Consider the following 19811-nt stretch of genomic DNA (forward strand, 5'->3'; position numbering starts at 1 on the left):
CACACACACACACACACACACACACACACACACACACACACACACACACCCCTTTCAGTTTCCTGAACCTGGTGAACTCTTTCCCACCTTGGAGCCTCTGCGCAAGCTCTTCCTGCCCCCGCAGGGTGCCCTTCTTCCTCTACTCCCCACCCCTGCTCTTCCCATGGCTGGCTCATTCTCCTCCATCTGTCCCAGCTCAAAATGCCACCTCTCTACACTGCGTTTCTTTCAGAGATGGCCACACAATCCGTGTTTATCTGTTAGTTAGGTTGCCTGCTTATTAAGAGGCAGTATAGCTCAGTGATTAAGTGGGCGCCTCTGGTACCAAAATGTCTGGGCTCTAATTCCAGCCATACTACTTACCAGCTGTGTGACCTTGGGCAAGTTACTTAACCTCTCTGTGCTCCCACCTTCTCAAGTAGAAAACGGGGATAAATTCTTCACTTGGTAGAGTTGTAGTCATACTTAATGAGCCAAAATACACAAAGTACCCTGGCACACGGTGAGTGGTCAGCAAATGACGGCTGTTGTCGCCATCAGCTGCCCCCGCTGCTGGAATCACATCTGTCTTGTTCACTGTTGAGCCCCAGTGCCTAGCACAGTGCCAGGCACATTGTAAGGGTTCAGTATTTGTGAATGAGAGCTGTTGATGAACTTGTTCGCCTTTCATCCCCACCGTACCTGGCTCTCCACTCCACCAGGTGGGGTTGAGTCTTCCCTGTCAGAGGGAGACTAGGGTGTGTGACCAAGGGCCCCTCCAGAGGGAGCCCTGGCCACTGCCCCTGGTGTCTGAAGTGCAGGGTGATTCCAGTGATTTTTTTTCAGAGCTGTGTGTAGACAATCATGTGCCATATTCGTGTGCACCGGGAGCTGACCAGGGAGGTGTCTGTGCACGTGTGCACCGCGGGCGTCCACCCACACGGGCGTGAGCTTGCAGAGTAGCCGTTCTCTGTTTGCAAGTGAGATTTTGGCCCAACTCTCCCTCCCCGCTCCTGCAGCCTCCTTCAAGGACCTGGCTGATAGGCATTGATTTAGAGCCTTTCAAAGCCCTCCAGCAAAATAAAGGAGAGGGGAGAGGGAGAGAATTATTCCCCGTCAGGCCAGGAGAAAAATGACAAGCATGAAATGGGAAATAATGAGGGGAAAGTAGTGAGATTCTATACAATCACCCAGCAGGGAGCTTGCAGGAGGGGTCCCAGCCCACCGCCTTCTCCTGTGCCCCCATCCCATGACCAGGGAGTGGGCCAAGGGGCCAAGAGTCAGTGCCCACCCCCAACCATGGTCACTTGGAAGCAGCTGCCCAAGGTACCCCCACCCCAGCACTCGGGTAGTGGAAGGTATCTCAGCACAGTCAGCAACAGGCTGCTGCCCTGGAACGGGTGGTTTAACTGCTCTGTACCTCAGTTTCCCTATCCAGAAAAATGGGAATAAAAGCTATCTCCCTCCTCTGACTTGAGAGGAGCATTGTAGAAACACAGGGCTTGCTGGTCTCTGTCCATCAGTGGGATGACTTTGCCTGGCTGAAATGATACCAGGAGAGCCTTGTCCCCTGCTGTCGATACAGGGGTGATTGGGTCCCCATTATAGAGGCGGGGAAACTGAGCACCATGCCCGCAGCACAGTGAGGGCTCCTCAGGCCTGGAAGGCTGGGGCCTTCCCCCAACCCCGTTGGCACAGCAAGGCTGGGAAGGGAGGAGATGGGCTGGGCAGCTGGGGTGGGAGTAGAGCCATGTCCCACTCTCTGAAGCAGAAGAGGGGCCCGGAGTGGTTCGGGGTTCAGCGCCAACATTGGCCTCTCTCCCTGACCCCCCTGGGGCCCAGGGGCAGATGGGCACCCTCAGCAGGCCAACCCATCTGTCTGTTCTGGTCTAATGGCCCCTGAGACACCGCGGGCTGAGGATTAAGCCGGAGGAGGGACAGATTCTGCTGCCAAAGCACAAAAGACCCCACATCAAGTAAGATGAAGGAGCTGACAAGGCCAGGCTGTCATCGCCATGTGTTCTGGAGTTAAAAATGACACCGTCGTGATGCGGCCCCTGGGACTGCGGTCACCACCCGCCATTGATCTTGTCCACCTCTGGTGCTGCAGTGGCCCCTGCAGCGGGGGTTGGGGGTGAGCGGAGGGGTGGGTGCCGCTGCTGTCCGGGGTGGGAACTGAGTCAGCTCCAAGGCTGGTGTTGTCTGACACTGAGGCTGGCCCGTGCCTCTCTGAGCTCTGCTTTCCCCTTGTGGGAGGTGGACAGTAGAGAAGTTCCTACAGAGCAGGGGACTGGTGGGCATGGGGACCTGGGAGAGAATGGGCTGCAGGGTTTGTTGCTCTGAGTTAGGTCAGCAGTGAGGCTGATCCCTTCATGGGGAGGGGCTGGAAAGTTAAAGGGGCCAGAGTGTCTGGGCCCCCTATCCTGAGACCCTCCCCCTTCTCGAGGATGGCGTTCCCCTTCAGGGAAACTCAGGCCTCTCCCTCCTCCAGCCTCCCCTATCCCCAGCCCCATGACTGGCCCACCCTCCAGACCAGGGGACTTATCCATGGCTCCCTTCCCATGCCCTGTCATCCTTGGTGTCACAAGAGGCCCAGTTCTTTTCAAATTGCCTCACAACCTAAAGCTCCAAAGGAAAGAAGAGAGGGTTTGATGATGAGGAACCCGGTTCCCAAAATCTGTGGTTTCAAATCCTTTCAAAAGATCAACCAAGGATTTGGACTCCCCAACCCTTCCCAGCCCCCACCCTGAGGAGTTCCATGGTCATGAGCTACAGGGACTCCTCCCCCAAAAGCTCCATGAACATGTTACCCCACATGTCTGAAAAGGAAGGACGCTGGCGGTGTTTCCTGCCAGAGGGGGACCTAGAGCCACTTCCTGGCTGGGAGACTTTGGGAGACTCACTGTGCCTCATCTGTGAAATGGGCTTAATTATAGGTGTCCTCCTCGTAAGACTGTTGACACAGTAGGTGGAGAAGGCCTGGTGTCTATGAGGTTCGGGGAGCCTCCTATACGCTATCGGGTGCTAAGTGTTGCTTTTACAGATCAGAAGCCGAGGCTTGAGTGGGGAAAGGGACTTACCTAAAGTCAAAACAGCGGATGGAGAAGCCAGGAAGCCCAGGACTTCCAGCGCTGGTTCATCTTCTGAACCTCCTGCCTCCCCACCCCCCAGAGATCCCCCTGCTGAAGCCAGGAGGGAGACCCACTTCCCAAGTTTGAGCGAGGATACCTCCTGCTCCCAGACAGTGGGGTGCCCGGGACCAGTGTGTGAGCTCAGACAACCCGGGCGGGCAGCCCGGGCCACGGAGACCCCTCCCTGGCCTGGGCTCAGTGGAGGGGTCGGTTCCTCCCGGGCAGGTGGTGGCCGTTGACCCAGACCTGGGGGAGAATGGCACTCTGGTGTACAGCATCCAGCCACCCAACAAGTTCTACCACATCAGCAGCAGCACAGGCAAGATCCGCACCACCCACATCATGCTGGACCGGGAGAACCCCGACCCCCACGAGGCGGATCTGATGCGCAAGATCATCGTCTCTGTCACAGACTGTACGTGCCCCTCACGCCTGGGCTGTGGCCCCTGACACTCAGTGAACTGGGGACCTCCCCCAGTGGCATGTCCTCTGGGCGTCCTGGGACCTACCCAGGAGGGCTGTGTCTTGATGACTAAGAGTGGAGTGACACCCACTTCCCAGTTGTGACCCAGCCCTCGCAGAGGGCAGAGGGAGCTGGGGGTGCAAGGCCCGGGCTGCTTCGTGAAGGGGCCCCTGGGATGGAGGGCCACTGAATCGCCTTTCTCCACCCCCATTTTTCTCCTGCACCCCTCTTTCCCTCTCCTGTCCCCGGCCCCCCTAGGTGGCACACCCCCTCTGAGCGCCACCAGCAGTGCCACGGTGTTTGTGAACCTCTTGGACCTCAATGACAATGACCCCACCTTTCAGAACCTGCCTTTTGTGGCCGAGGTGCTTGAAGGCACCCCTGCGGGGGTCTCCGTCTACCAGGTGAGTTTCCCTTTCCTGGTCCGGGAGCCTGCTCTCTGTCATCTCCCTCACCAACCAGCCAGCAAGGGAGCAGTGGGTGCTATGTGTGCCCAGCCTTGTGATGGACACTTGGCAGGGGCGGGACAGGGGAGGCCAGCCCGAGACCATCAGACGGGACACAATCCACACCAGACTTGGAGAGCCAGTGCTCTGAGAGATGGAAGTGGAAGGCTTCCTGAAGGAGGAGGGGCTTGAGCTGGGTCTGGAAGGGAAAGCACCACAGGAGATGGTTAAAGGTAGAGGGAGGGAGGGAGGGGGACAAAGAATAGAATTCTAGGAAGCCAAATCAGTTTCTCAGGGCCCGATTGTGGAGGGCTGGCCCAAGACCCTCAGCACTTCACGCCTAGAACACATGTCTAGAACACGAAGAAGGTCAGACGAGTGTAGCCCAGGCATCCCGCCTCCATGGGCAGCCCCCTCTCTCCTGTGCTCTCCTGTAAACCCCAAGGCAGCGCCACACAGTGGGTGGATTCCCCCACTTTTCAGGAGACTTATAGAGACTTTCCCAAGTCCCTGTAGCCAAGAAGGGGTAGGGCCTGATCTTGAACCTGGGTCCTCTGCCTCCTGCTTCATCGCCCTTCTGGTCAGGGAGGCCCTGAAGGTCCAGGCTGAGGAGAGGTGATGCCCTAACAGGGGCTATTTAGAAACACTGGAAAGCCCTCGAAGTTGAGATGGGCTTTGGAGTACGACCAAGATGGGTGTGGGTCCCAACTCCACCACCTGCGTGCTGGGTGACTTGGAGCACACTATTTAACCTCTCTGGGCCTCAATTTTCTCACCTGTGAAATGGGGATCAGAAGAGTACCTGGCTGGCTCTGCTGTGGGGATTCAATCAGACACCTGTGTAAGCCACCTGGAGCTTGGATTGCAGGAGATACACAGTAGCCGATGTGCTCGTGATTTATGTGTCTATCGTGAGGGTTTATACTCTAGAGACAGCGGGAGCCCGTGGCACAGGGTTAGCCTGATCCCATTTGCTAAGGATGTTAACCTTGGCCATGCCCTGCAGGCCCACTGTGCTTCAGCTTCTTCATCTGTAAAAGGAGATTAAGGATCCAGGGAGCATTCCCTCTCTCCAACAGAACATTCTCCCCAAACCCCCAGCAGGGGGAGCTGTGATCCAGGGAACAGCAGCCAGTCCCTGAGAAGTCCCCCAAATAGGAGGGAGATTGGCGAGAGAGCCGATGAGCCCCGAGACCTGGTTCTCCAGGGCTCAGAGACAGCAGAGGAAGGAAATGCCCACCAGCACAGCTTCTGAGTTCACAGAGGAACTGTCTCAGAGTCATGAGAAGATGGTGGGAGGAGCTGGGAGCATTTAACTGGGAAACTGTCTTCAGATACAGGAAGAGGGCTCTGACCCAAGCTCAGCGGTTCCCCAGGTGCCCTCTACAACCTCAACCAACAGTGATTTCTGCTGAATGTGCAGAAGAACTTACCCCAGGGATTAGAGCTGTGTGCAGACAAATTGGAAGTAGTGAGCCCCCCCGTCATGGAAAGCATTCAAGCTGAGTCTGGATACCCTCTTATCCAACTTGTTGGATGTAAATTAGACCAGATGACTTTGACATTGTCTTTCAATCCTGAGAGTCTTGGCTTGATCCAAAGCTCTTATTTTAACTATTATTGTACATTTTTTCTCAAATGTCTTGAATCATCTTCTGTAAGACTTTCAACATATCAGGGTCTTGAGTCAGGAGCTCTCGTCAGGACTAGAGGTGCAAATGGGAACAGTGTAGGGATTGGAAGGAGGTTTGCCTACACATGGCCTCGAATGGCCTGTTTAAAATAATAATCAAATCCTCAAGTGACTTTTAAAAACAAGTTCTTGATATCATCTTATTTTTGTTGTCTTACAAATGCAAACAAAGCAGGGAAGGGAGTCCTTTTGGTCAAACGTTCTGTGTGGTTGAGCTGCATGTAGCTGAAGGGGTCTGAGCTGTTAACAGCTACTGCTAGCCAGCAGCACGAGGGCCGGGGGTGAGGGAGACGGCCGAGTTTGGAGGGTCCCGAGCCAGCTGGGGTGAGCCTGGGAGGGCTTCCTAACGAGGAGAGCAGGGTTTTGAAGGGGGGATGGCTGTGGACCTGGACTCTTGTTCTGAAAAGCCCCTTTCCCACGCCACCCCACTCCCGGCCGCACTTGTTACATCTGGATACCTTTCAGCTCTGACGTGCTGCCCCCTTAAAGAGCATCTGGGAGGCTGCGCTGGGGACAGCGGCCTGGCCTGAGGCTCTGGGTTGTGGTGGGGGCAGGTGTGTCTGCCGGAGCCAGGCGTGGGTCAGCGGGAAGGAGGGAGTACTTCTCAGGGGATGAGCGTCAGTGCTGGTGTCCTCACCCCTCACGCGGCCCCTCCTCCCCCTCAGGTGGTGGCCATCGACCTGGACGAGGGCCTGAACGGGCTGGTGTCCTACCGCATGCCTGTGGGCATGCCCCGCATGGACTTCCTCATCAACAGCAGCAGCGGCGTGGTGGTCACCACCGCCGAGCTGGACCGCGAGCGCATCGCCGAGTACCAGCTGCGCGTGGTGGCCAGCGACGCGGGCGCACCCACCAAGAGCTCCACCAGCACGCTAACCATCCGAGGTGAGGGGGCAGGGGTGCCTCCTGCTGCACTGAGCACATGGCACGGGCCCTGGGGCAGTGGCAGCGGCTGGGAGCCCACGCTCACCACTGCTGTCCCCTGTCCAGGCGGTACAGGCCACCTTGCCGATGGGCGCCCTCTTCAGCTGGAGCCATTCGACACAGCAGAGCCCTCTCTGTCTCCGCTAAGTCAGAAATGCCGGCAGGGCCTTCTTCCCACCTGGTCACTGCCTTCAGGGTCCCAGAGCCCAGGGGCGGTGGCCTGGACCCACTGCTAAGGTCCCCCTTTTTGATCCTGGCAGCAGCAGAGAGGGCTTGCTCAGGGGGTGGCGTCCTCAGATTCATGAGCAGGCAGGGGAGGTTCAAAACCCGTCGTCTTTGGAGGGACAGACTTTCTATTTGGACATGTAAAGGGAAGCCTCCCCTCCCGTGTGTGGGGAATGCCTGGAATCGCGGTGGAAGGGCATCACCCCCGGAAGAGGGCAGCTGGGATTCCCAGACTCCCTAGGATTCCTCATCTTCCTGGGGCCCTCTCGATACTTCCCACCGTCTCCACCCTCTATCAGGGCAGGGCCAGGCCAAGGAGGGTGACTATTGCTCATCTACTCTGGCTGTATCTTTAATTCTTAAGACAAAACTGGGACGTGGACATGAGCTGTTGACAGAGGGCCAGGAGTAACCCCAGGGAAGTAAGTTCAGAGTGTAATGGGCAGGATGTGGCCTGTTCTCTAGGACAGGCCTGGTCCCATCCTGGGTCCTGCCAGCCTCTGTGGGATGGGGGTTGGGTGGTGGTTGGCTCGGCACAAGCATTCACCCTCCTTAAGCACGACCCAAGATGATGAAGACTAGAGCGCCGAGTGTTCTCTCTCCTGCTGGTCCAAGGCTTGTGGGCTCCTGGTGCCAGTTTGAGGACCCACATCTGTGCCAGTGATTGACAGGGCAGGTGTCCAGTCCTCTCAGAGAGGACCCCAGATTTTTTTTCCAAGGCTCAGCAGAAGCCGTGTCATCAAATGAGCCTATCGTTTCTCCTGATGTTATCACAAAGAGGAGCCGAAGTGGCGCGGGGCTCATTTCACTGAAGGTCATCCCAAGCCCCATCTGCCAAAGGAATGGGGGCCTGGCATGCAGAGCTGAAAACACAAATCTATAAGGGAAATTAGACTTTTTTGGCTGGGGTGTGTGGGGCGCGGAAGGAAGGGTAGCTTTCAAAGCCAGCTACTTTCCCTGGGACAAACTGGGGACAGGCTTCCCCAGACCCCCACCCCACCACTCCCTCACTGTGTGACTTTGGACAAGTCATTCAGTCGCTCTGAGCTTCCCCGTCTATATAGTGTGTCTAATGACGGCTGCCTTGTGAGGATGATATGAGGGGCCCGTGTGGTCCTGTAGAGGCAGCACTTAGCATCGCTTGGCACCTGGGGAGAGCTGAGAAACGGTGATCACCGTCATCATCGTCATCATAACTTGTCATCGTCGTCGTTGTTAGGCATGTATTGGAAAGAGGCTGTGGGGTCTGGACAGCATGAGCAGCAGCAAGCCCCCAGGGGAACGGGAGCTGTGGGAGGGTGTGGATCTCTGGTCAGCTCTGTCCCGGCCCCAGCGGCCATGGGGGCCCTCAGCTCCTGACCCGCAGGTGTCGACTCCTAGGAAATGTGCTTCCTATTGGTCTGTGGCATGAGCCACTGCCTTTGGAGCTGGTTGTTTAGAGCAGAAGCCAGGCCTAGCCCTGACCACCGACTCTGCCCACAGTGCTGGATGTGAATGATGAGACACCCACCTTCTACCCTGCCACGTACAACGTCTCCGTGTCCGAGGACGTGCCGCGGGAATTCCGGGTGGTCTGGCTGAACTGCACCGACAACGACGTGGGCCTCAACGCTGAGCTCAGCTACTTCATCACAGGTCCGGCCCTGCCTCCACCCCCTCCCGGATGAGCAGCCAGCCGGAGAGGGGAAGGGGCCTGAGTCAGCCATCAGGGTTTTGCTGCTGCTGGGGCCTCCCTGAGAATTTGCCCTTGACTTCTCCTCAGGGTTTTGCTCCTGGGTCCCTGTGGTCTGGCTCTCTGGGGGCCTCCTGAACCTGTAGGGGGACGGGGGTGGGGGGGATGGACTTCCTGAAGTTTATTCTAGAGGGTGGTGGAGCCAGTGACTCCTGGGGAGGAGCCCTGCCCCCCACTCCACCCCATATCAGGGTGACAAAGCAGTGACTAGAGGAATGTGGCCTTTTCCTTCCTTGGGGACCTTTCACCCATGAGGAGAATTTGCATGTGTTTAGAGGCAGATGGCTTAGACATCCCTGAGTGAAATGGTTTTCACTTAAAAGTGTCAGGTGGCTACCACTTAGAGACCTGTGGAGAAATACTATGAGGCCATGTCTGGCTCAACAGTAGAAGGGGAGCCATGATCGATTAGTGATGTCTGCCACGACAGTAGGCTTGGTAGGTGGTGGTGGCAAACATGCCATGTGTTAGTCATTCCTGGATTAGAACAGTCTGCCAGCATTCTTCAGTCCAGGACACACGTGAGAGGTGTTGGAATGCATGGCAGGGAGCAGGGCAGTTCTTTCACATTCCTCAGCCCTCCCTCGGCCATTTTACTGGCTCAATCTTCCCTCTGTCCATGGCCTGCCTACCTGCAGCCACATTACATACACACTCATACACACACGTACCGTGCACACACCAGCCTCCCTGATGCCTCTCCCCCGGAGCAAGGAATCCCAGACTACAGCCCATCCACAGCTGCAGCCAAGGTGAACTCCCAGGCCTCTGCCTCTCCTTTCCAGATCCTTTCCCTCCTTCCCCTCCCTAAAGGAGCCCCACACCCTCAGGCCAGCTCCTTACAGGCTGGTCCTCAAGACTGCTCTGGAAAAGGCTGTTATCAAGACCCCCACATGGCACCAGCCGTGGTTTGGCCACCAGCGCTACTTGTGTCCTAGTTCCTTCCCTGCCCCTTGGAGTCAGATTGTGTCCCTTGTAGATGGTGCTTCAGGCACTGGGGAGCATATACTGGAGGCTCGGGGAACGGGGGCAAACCATGTGAGGATAAGGGAGCACCTGGCGGCAGCCCCCAGGATGACTTCCCAGTGCCTCAAAGTGGTCAGTTTCTGCTGACCTGAGAGCCCTCCCAGCCCTAGGTTTCTCGGATTTTAATTCTGCACATTCCGCCCGACACTGTGCTGTGTCCTGAGCCAAGCTAGCCCAAGCCCAATGCAGTGGCGCCCTCTGCTGCCCAGAATGCCACACTGCCTCCCAACTGGCAGGGAAAGGGTCTCCACACTGTTGTGATGGAGTCCTTTCCTGGCTTGTGTCTGCCTCAGGGAGGAGGCCCTCACCCTCACAGAAGGCCCTCACCACCTGTCCCAGAACTCAGGAGGACTGTCTGAGGCATGTCTCCTGTCCACCTGCTTCTACTCTTTACTCTCTGGAGTCCCCACTCAGAGGGCCCAAGAACGCTCGGCTGACTCCAAAGTCCTTGGCCACATATAAAAGCCCCAACCCAGGTTAACTGCTCAGACACTTCTACCAGACAGGCAGGTGGCAGAGTGGAGAAGGACTCAGACTCGGGAATCAGACTGCTGAGTTGGGAGTCCTACACCCCGAATAGGTGACTGTACCCTGTAACCTCACTAAAGGACCGTTTTCCTTCTCTGCAAAGTAGTGATAGTGCAAATGAGAGGAAATGCTCCACGAAGTGGCTGGTACACAGTAGGTGCTCAATGAATGTTAGACCCTTACGATTTTCAGGCATTTGACAGTTCACCTAAGCCCACATAGGCCACACCCTCATCAGAGTCCCCCAGGACCCCCTTCCCTGGCAAAGCTGAGTGGAAAGCACAGCCTTTCACCCCCGGACCACCCCTGGAGTGTCCTGGCTCAGAAGCAGAGCTGGGTGCCACTGCCCTTTCCCTGGCCGGGAGCTCTGTTTCCTGACCAGAGCTTCATTCTCTCTTGCCCACAGGTGGAAACGTGGATGGGAAGTTCAGCGTTGGCTACCGCGACGCCGTCGTGAGAACGGTGGTGAACCTGGACCGGGAGACCACAGCCTCATACACGCTCGTCCTGGAGGCCATCGGTAGGCACCAGCCCACCCACGGAGTTCACGTGGGGTGGCCTTCCAGGAGCCAGGCCTTGAGCCAAAGGCTCTGCCCTGATGCCACTGGAGAAGGGGCGACCAGACCCTCAGTCTACCGTGCACTTCCGGGCCTTGAGGCTCGGCACGTGGCGCTACACGCCAAGGCGGTGTGGCAGGGGCTGCGTGGGGGCCATATGGGAGAGCAGCATGTAGACAAACCACTGCAAAACCAGGAGGACAAAGCAGAAGGGGAAGAAGGGATGGCCCAAGGGTGGCAAGCACAAAGGGTGGTGGAAACGTGGGGAGGGGGGTAATCAAAGCAGGCTTCTTGGAGGAAGTGGCCTCTACAAGTGCCTTTGAATTAATTAGGACTCTTGGTGGCAAATTTTAAAATAAACTGACTTCAACAGTGTAGGCTCACAAAACCAGTCCACGGGGAGATGGAGCTTCAACTATGACTGGCTTTGGGGCTCAGGTGATGCCACCAGGCCTCAGTCTCTCTGCATTGGCTGGCTCTGCCCCCTGCGTGTTGGCTCCATCCTCTGGCTCACGTGGTGACAAATCCTTGCTGCAGTCCCAGCGTTAATGTGGGTTCAAGTGCAGCAGCAGCATTCCTCCCTAAGGTGACCATCCTTGCCTGGTCATGCAGCAACTGGGCACAAGCTCCCTCTCCCAGGGATGATGATCCAACAGCTGCCCCTGGGGCTGAGCCCTGGGAGGGTTCTGCAAGGAACCGAAGGGGCCGAACCCCTGGATACTTTAGGCTTAGAAATCAAGCAGAGCCGCCATCCCTGAATGCAGAAATCCAATCCATCCTGTAGGTGGGTTTGACTCAACTCATGTTTCATAAGAAATGACAATTCATTGTGAATGTTTAAAAATCAGGAGATTTTATTTAAAAGCTCAGACGTTTGATTTCTCCTGAGAAATCAGAAGATCTAGTGTCACTGGGCCCCCTCCTGCCTGTCCAGTGTGGACCGGAGCAGAGGACAGCTGCCCCTTGAGGCAGGCATGCCCAGGTGTGGGGGTCTTACCTTCCTGGCCCTGACAGCAGTTGGGTTTGGCATCTCAGGACCTGTATCTGGTTCTTAGGGCTGCTGTAACAAATTACCACAGCCTTGGTGGCTTAAAGAACAAATTTATTCCCTCATGGCTCTGGAGGCCAGAAGTTCAAAATTAATTGTCGACAGGGTTGCATTCCCTCCAAAGGCTCTAGGAGAGAATCCTTCCTTGCCTCTTCCGGTTTCTGGTGGCTCTAAGTGTTCCTTGCACGTGGCTGCAGAACTCCAGTCTCTGCCTCCAACTTCACGTGGCCTTCTCCTCTCTGTGTCAAATCCCACCCGCCTTTCCCTCATAAGGACCCTTGTCATGGGGTTTATGGCCCACCCAGATAATCCAGGATACCGGATACCTCATCTCAAGATCCTTAACTTAATTACGTCTTCAAAGACCCTTCTTCCCAGTAACGTTACACATACAGGTTCCCGGGGTTTGCCATGGGTGTATCTTTTGGGGGCCACCATTCAACCCACCTCATGCCTCAGTTACCTCCTTTGTAAAATGGGGGTGATGATAAGAGCGCCCGCTTGGCAGGCTTGCTGTGAGGATTGAATGAGTTAGAATAGCGTCTGGAACATATTAGATACGGTCAGTGTTGTTCCTAATCTAAAGAGAAAAAGAGGCCCCCCTTGCAAAGGCCAGAGCAGGTGGGGGACCAGGGCATACCTGTGGCTGGTGCCCGGGAACGTGCAGCTGCTAACAGCCATCCTCTTTCACCTCCCACAGACAATGGCCCCGTGGGCAAGCGGCGCACGGGCACGGCTACCGTGTTTGTCACTGTCCTGGATGTGAATGACAACCGGCCCATCTTTCTGCAGAGCAGCTATGAAGCCAGCGTCCCCGAGGACATCCCTGAGGGCCACAGCATCGTGCAGGCAGGTGGCGGCCGGGGCACAGGCAGGGCCGCGCTCAGCTCAGAGCGCACACGCTCAGTGGCCTCGCAGCAGAGCGGGATGGAAATAGGAGAGGGTCCAGCTGCTGCTCCAAAAGTAGCCGGCGCTATGGCCAAAGGGGGGCCCAGGCTCCCTTCTCCCTCCTGGGGAGAGTAGGCCCCGAGGTTATGTAGCCCAAGATGGGCCCTTGCTCCCCGCAAAACAGAAGGAGGGCCTCGGCCCTCCTCTCCTCCCTCCCTCCCCCACAGTCCTCTCCCATCCCCCACTGCACCCAGAAAGGCCTTTCAGAGCAGGGGGAGCTAGAGATGTCACATTTTCCCAGAAAGGAGTGAGGAGAGAAAGCCAGGGCCCAGTGAGGCCCAGAACAGAGCTGCTTTCACAGGGCTTTTGGCTGAAGCTCCCCTCTTGGGAAATAAACCGGCACAAAAAGAAAGGGCTCCTTTGCCCGGGGAGCAGGAACGACAGCTTTGGGCCTCGAGGGAGGAAGGGGGGGACCTGGAAAGGAGGCTGGGTGCCCTCCCCAGCCCTCCCTGGAGGCCTCAGTTGCTGCGTGGGGAGGGAGACCGGGCATGAATCACCCTCTTCACCAGCTGAGCGCAGGGTTTCCCACTTGGAGGCTGAGCCCAACAGAGCGAATCTGGGCCTGCCCACTGGGCCAGGCTCCGGGGCTTGGGAGGGGCAGGAGAGCAGGAAGCTGGGAGTGTGCCCCCTCCCTGCATCAGGGCCGGGCGTGGGGCAGGAGGGGAGCCAGGGGCAGGGTGCTGACTTCCAGAGGTGCTGAGAGAGAGTCCAGGAAGCCACGGGGGGTTGCTGGACTCTGGGGGCTGGTTCTAGAAAAGGGGTCTGTCCCTCTGAGCCTCAGCTCCTAGGGGCTTAGAGACACCCCACACGCACCAAGCTGTGGGGTCCCGCCTCTCCCCTAGCCTAAAACCTAACACCCGCCTCCCCCAGCTCACACAGGTCTCCCAGGACCAACCTGGGGACACAGCTGGGGGTATGGCAGACCTCTGAGAGCCCCTCCTCCTCCCCAGCTTTTCGTCCTTCAGGCCAGGGGTAGCCTTACTGCCCACCCCGGTGACACCACGTGCTAGGCAGAGCACGCTGGCCAGCGGGGGTCGGGGACTGGCTGCAGGCAGAATTCAGCCTGGGATGCCTCAGGGAGAGCTGGCGGGAGGCAAAGCAGGGAGGCGTCACTAATCTGGAAGGGAGGGGGACACAGCGCTGCAGGAGGGGGCCTGCGCACTTTCTAAACCCCAAGAATTGGTTTCTATTTATACAAACTACTCAGACTGAAATCCTAGAGCTCTGTGAGTAATATAAGGCAGGCCTGATTCTCCCCGTTTCTCAGGGAGAAATTCAGGCACTGGTGATTTCTCCAAGGCCCCCCTGGAAGTAAGTTTCTGGCCAAGGTGGGCTCGCTCTTTGATGTGATGTCAGGCTGACCGAAAAGGAAGAGGGCCTGCTTGGACAGAGAGCCTCTCCGTAGAGGCATCAGAAGGAAGAAGGGGATGCCCCCCTGGACTAGACGGGGCCACCGTTCACTCAGTCAACAGAGGCCCCATACTTCTGAGCCCAGAGCTGGTGAGGCAGAGTGAGGGGTTGGACGCGGTCTCGCTCTCTGGGAGCTCCCAGGCTTGTGGGAAGGCGGAGACACAGGGATGACCCACCCTGCCAAGAGCAAGTATCCCTGCCCTCCCTTGGTTTCAGGTAGGAGGTGGTTTCAGGTGTAGAGCAAAGAGGGCTTCACAGAGGGCGTGCCAGGTAAGCCGTAGCCAGGGGAGGGACAGGTATTTCAGTTTACCTGGAGCCTTGGGTCAAGAAGAGGCTAGAAGGATCATTCACAGCCAGCTCCCAGTGGGCACCAAACACCAGACGAAGGAGCTCTGGCTTGATCTGGTAGTAGGGAGCCAGTGAAGGTTTTGGAGCCGGGGAGTGACAAAATCGGAGCTCACCCTGTGAGGAGACTCGGCTGGCTGTGCTATGGGGCGTAGCAGGGTGCGGTGGAGCAGTCCGTGGTGGGGTACCAGGTGGCCCTGGCCAGATGACTCTCTGGGGCAGAAGCTGGGCAGTTCAGACCCTTCTGCCCACCCTCCAAATTTGGGACCCAACCAAAGTGTTTAACCCCAGCATTGTGACGAGAGGCTGAAGGTTTGGGATTCTGAGAAGCCCACCTTGGTGTGGGATTACTTTGACAGTAGCCAGTCAGTGAAGCAGTTGCCAAAAATACAGATAGCACACGTTATGTGGTCCGAGCCTGAGGGCCCACAGCCGTCCTGGAGAGAGCTGGACCCTTCCACTCGAAGGAAGGCCGCCTCCTTCCCTGGGTGACGCATGGAGCCGCTATGTTGTGTCCTCAGAGCCCAGATAGCAACACCTCCAGCTGCTGGCAGTGCCTCCTGCCACTCTGACACAGGACCAGCCCTGGCCTGTGCAAGGAGCTTCTTAACTCATTCTCAGCGCCGTCCTCATCCATCTTAGCAGAGGCGCTTGGGGGCCGGGGCGGGGGGCGGGGGCACGCCAAGACGACCGCCGAGATTGTGATTGGCTGGGTGGTGTTGAGCTCCTCCTGCTTGCCCCTCCTCCCAGCAGGGACCCAGCATCTGATCCACCCAAGGGTGCTGGCTGCTCCCGTGTATCACAGGCCAATGCTGGCAGGCCCAGGAAGTCCGAGGAGAAGACTCCCTGGGTTCCCCTTTGCCTTGGGCACTGAGTTGGCACAGAGGGCAGGACACTCCCTTATCCCCAGCAGGGGTTGAGTATTTCACTTGGCTGGAGGGAACCTTTGGCCATTCAGCAACTCGCACTGGAATCTGAGCTGGGTTTTGGCACCTGGAGGGCGGGCAGGGCTTCTGTTGGGAAGCAGGGGCGCTGCTTCCTGGAGACGGTTGGTGCCTGGTGGTCAGAGAGGGGCCCTGAGGGCCTCAGGTTTGTACCGTTCAGAGCCTTGGGCCAAGGGTCCACATGGCTGCAGGTGCTCAGCTTGGTCCAGGAGTCTTCCAGCAGGCAGCAGCTAGAGTGTCTGCGGGAAGGAAGGTATTCTTGCAGGGGCCGTCTCTGGGAAAGGCCACGGGCCTGGACACACAGGGAACCAGTGGGGGTGAGCGCGTGGCCCATGTTGTTTGGGCCACTGTCCTCTTGCAGCCTGTGGTGCCAGTTTCCGTCTGAGGCAGGAGGGCCTGCAGATGGACCCTGGAGTAGGGGGACACTCCTGTCACATCTTTGTAGATTCTATGCAGTCACAGTCGTCGTGGTCCTCTCTGCCCGGCAGGGGGCGCCTTGGGGCAGGCCAGCCACGGCGGAAGCTGTGCAGGGAGCGGCGCAGCGAGCCCAGGCGCTTCCAGAGCCGGAGCTGGGGCTCACTGGGGCTCCCCCGGTGGTGCGGCATGCACTCGCAGGCCCTGCGGCGCCTCGGATCCAGCGCAGCGGGCTTGCAGAGGGTCATGAACAGCAGACAGGTGGCCAGCAGGAGGAAGATGCAGGCCAGGGCAATGAGCACGGGGATGGGGTCAACTGCCACTGAGAGCCTCCCCGGAGTGACAGGAGCTGTGAGGAAGGCGAGGGGGCTGGGGCCCTCTGTGCTCATGGCTCCTGCAACAAGAATGGGACAGAAACAAATCAGGTGGACTTAGGACTGGAGAGGGAGGGGAACTTTGATGGACTCTAGACACAGCTAACCTAGCTGCAGATAGCATTACGATCATTTTACAAGTTAGAACAATGAGGCTGGGAGAGGTAACAGGTCTAAGGTCACACACTGGGAAAGTGATAGAGCTGGACGTGAACTCATGGAGGAGGCACGAGGGTAGTGCCTTCCGGCATTTTAAAGTCAATTTTCATGAATTACAATAGTCTTAGACTGAAAACTTGGGATCTAAGACCAACTCCATCACTAACTTGCTCTGTGACCAGGAGCGACTCATCGATCGTAGGAGGTTGCAGCAGGCAAGGACCCTAGCAGTTATCTCATGCCGAGGCTGCAAACTGGGGACGCACCAGTGTGTTTTGTTGGGTTCTTGCAGTGTTTTTATAAATTTAAATTAATTGTGAATATTTTTTTTAAAACAAAAGGAAACCAAGATATTTCGCATAAATATCTGAACATCTGGCTTCTTCTCTTGAAATTTCAGAATTTCAACACCGGCAACGTGGGGCCACTTGCTGCCAGGCACCCAGTGGCCGCGGCTGAGCCGTAGCTGCCCCGTTTACACAGGGTGCTGGCCCCCAGCTCACCGCACTCCCTGCCCTCAGGCCCCCTGCACACCTGTGTCACCTGCCTGGCCCCGGGGGAATTCCTATTGGTGCTTCCTGAGGAAGACCAACCTGCTCCCTTGACAAGTGAGGAAACTGAGGCCCAAATAAGGGACTGCCAAGGTCACACTGTGAGCCAGTGGGCAAGCAAGACCAGGACCAGGTTTCCTGACTCCTGGCCCAGTGGCCTTGCCACGGCGTTGGCTCCCAACTCTCTCCCAGGACTCCCTGAGCAGCTCTGAGAACAGGTGGGGAAGAACCCACAGAGAGCAACTGAGTTGACAAGATGGGGCTCGAAACCCTGACATAGTCACCTGTTATCACTTAGGATCATCCCACTAGAGGGAGGACGGCAGGTGGTCCTTGTAGCTGGAAAATCAAGCTGAGCTTCTGGCTGCAAATTAAAATGCTTACAGAGCGCAGATGGTAGATAACGTGTGACCAGCGGGACAGGTGGGCAGGCCTACCTGGAGAGCAGAGGCCGAGGGGCCTCGGCCAGGCTGATGGAATGCCGGAAGGCAAGCCCCTGTGGTCCCCTTCCAGGTTCCCGAGAGAAGCCAGAAATCTGGACTTTTTAGGCAAACGTTCCTGATGTTTAAATATTGGCAACTAATTCAAATCTGGTTGAGAGAGAGAGGGGGGAAAAAAAGACACTGCAAAGGACAAACAAACTTGATTTTTTAAAAAATCGAAATGAATTTTCAAATATTTAAAATACTACAACAGGCCAAACAAAATGCATAAGGAGGCTACATCCAGCTTCCAGGCCAGCGTTTGTGATCTGTGATTTCTACAAACACAGGACAGGAAATCCAAAAGGGGGATCTAATAAGAAATAATCATCTATTTCTCTTTGACCTTGGAGACTTTCATGAGCCTGGTGGGTAACAGATTTCCCTCCTTTTCCCAACTTGCAGCTTATTCTAACTCAGTCAAGGTCTAGCAGCAACACTAGACAGAAGGAAGGGCTTTAGGTCGTGCCCTGCCGAGGCTCTGCATGTGGGCTGCAGAGTCCAAATCAGCAGGTAGAGGGGAGTGGAGAGGGGCGGCCCAGCCCCACGCTCCCCAGGCACTCACCAGCAGCCACAGGACCTAACTCCCAGCTGCCTGTACACAGCCTTCTCCCGCCTGCAGCCTCCCCTGTGCCTGGCGACTGAGGGCATCCAGTGCACCCCACCCCCCTCCCACCCAGTTCCCACCACACTCCTTCCAGCATTTCCAGACAGGACAGGACCCCTCCCAGCTCCCAGATGGAGACTCTCATGCCCAACTAGCTGCCCAGGGCCTCTGCCTCTCAGGCATCAGGCCTAGAGAGTGCTCTGGCCAGGCCATACGTGGGTTGGCCCTTCCTTGAATTTGAGCAGGGAAGAAGGATGGGGTGTGCCCACCACCATGTCCCATGAGGAGAAAACTGCCCGTCCGTCTGTCCTACCCAGGGCAGTGCTTGGCTGGGAGTAAGAAAAGGGCATTCGGAAGTGGGAAAAGTCTCAATCCTACTAGTCCTAATGCTATTTCAAGGCCTTCCCATGGATCTGGAGACCCTATCAGGCCAGCAAAGCAGGTCCAGGCTTCAGTCCTTGGGGCAGCGCTTTAAAAAAAGATAAGTGAGGCTATAATTAGCATTTGAGTATTTTCCTTCAAAGCAGGAGGTTCCAAAGTGCTTGAAAACATCAAGCCACCCCCCCGGGACGCGCAGCAAAGCCAGCTGCAAGCCCCCTTGATACCCTCTCTGAGCAGCCAGCAGGGACCCGTCGTTCTGGGGAAAGGAGACCCTCCATCAGACCAAGGCTTGGAATGATTTTCAGAGCAGCTGAAGCCTCTCCCTGCCTGTTGGAGTCCAAGGCATGCCGGCAGGCCTTGCTCTGGACATATCTCTGCAAGCTTAGTCTAGAACCTTCTTTCTTCATTCAGAGCTCCATAGAGCAGGGCACGCTGTGAGCAGAGGGCACTGATGTCAGCACGACTTTCTGTGTAGCCTCGGACTAACCACTGCTCCTACCTGGGCCTTTCCGCTCTCCAGAAGAGTGGAGGGATTCCCCAGGTCTGAGCACGCCCTCACATTCTCCGTAAAGTACCCCAGGAAGGGTGCAGCCCCACTTTCCTGCAGTCCCCCAGCACTGACCTCAGAGCCAGCCCTCAGCAGTTCCCAGCCGGGCGAAGAGGTCTTCTCAGCTGTCCAAGGGAGGCCCCAGGAGCACCGGGCACCACTGTGACCCAACCTGCCCTAGGCTCTGCCTTGCCCTGTGCCCCTCAGCCAGCCAGGCAGAGTGGCCTTCGCCCCTCACTCTCCAGTTAGACCTGGCTTTGTCTGGGAGAGCCTGGGCCCTGCCTTGAGGGAGGGGACAGCCAGGAGGGTAGGTATGGCAACTGGGCTGGGAGAGGGGAGCGTTGCAGAGGAGTTGAGAGCTCCCGAGCCTTCCCACGGCCTCACTCCAGCCTGTCTCCTTGGAGCCCTCTGGAGGGGCGGAGGCACTGGGGAGATGCAGGGGGAGGGTTTCCCTGCTTCTGCACCCACAGCTCTCACCTTCCCGTTGGATGTTTGAATAGTATGGTCAGGGGCAGCCAGCGGCTTGCTATTCAGTGCCTGCCAGCCTTCAGGTTACCAGGGAGAGGGGCTACAAGCCACACAGCGGGAGGGGAACAGGCAGAGAGATGGGCCCTGATAATCCCCAGGCCCCCCTCCCCTCAGCTTCCCAGCAAAGCACCCTCCCTTTGAGGGCGTCCGGCTGCAGAAGTGAGGGAGAGAGGCATTTTCAAAGGTCAGAGAGATAACAGGGCAGAAAGCACAGGATTGAGAGACAGCCAGGGCTGTGCTGCTTGTAGTTTGGGTGGGCCCTTGGAGACCCTCCAGGCAGTGGGCGCGTACACACACACACCCCTCCCCCTCCCCTCCCCTCCCCCTCCCCCCCCCCCCCCCTCCTCGTTCGTCGGCCCTTTCCCCACG

The 19811-nt window shown here is 57.2% G+C and overlaps 2 protein-coding genes across 2 annotated transcripts in view; one reads left to right on the top strand and one right to left on the bottom strand.

Moving 5' to 3' along the window:
- CDH23 (cadherin related 23) overlaps positions 1-19811 on the top strand; it is a 443685-nt gene that overhangs the window by 334421 nt on the left and 89453 nt on the right. The window contains exons 23-28 of the mRNA XM_029245124.1: positions 3336-3525; positions 3832-3977; positions 6378-6597; positions 8344-8496; positions 10554-10667; positions 12453-12601. Coding sequence (XP_029100957.1) covers positions 3336-3525; positions 3832-3977; positions 6378-6597; positions 8344-8496; positions 10554-10667; positions 12453-12601 — 972 coding nt within the window. The remainder of the gene's footprint in view (positions 1-3335; positions 3526-3831; positions 3978-6377; positions 6598-8343; positions 8497-10553; positions 10668-12452; positions 12602-19811) is intronic.
- Positions 15831-16256, bottom strand: CUNH10orf105 (chromosome unknown C10orf105 homolog). The gene has a single exon (XM_029245128.1). It carries the CDS (start codon positions 16200-16202, stop codon positions 15831-15833), a length of 372 nt encoding a protein of 123 aa, XP_029100961.1. The 5' UTR covers positions 16203-16256.

Source organism: Monodon monoceros, unplaced genomic scaffold (genome assembly GCF_005190385.1).
Source record: "Monodon monoceros isolate NGI ecotype Baffin Bay Population unplaced genomic scaffold, NGI_Narwhal_1 Super_Scaffold_4, whole genome shotgun sequence".
In the NCBI taxonomy this organism is placed as follows: domain Eukaryota; kingdom Metazoa; phylum Chordata; class Mammalia; order Artiodactyla; family Monodontidae; genus Monodon; species Monodon monoceros.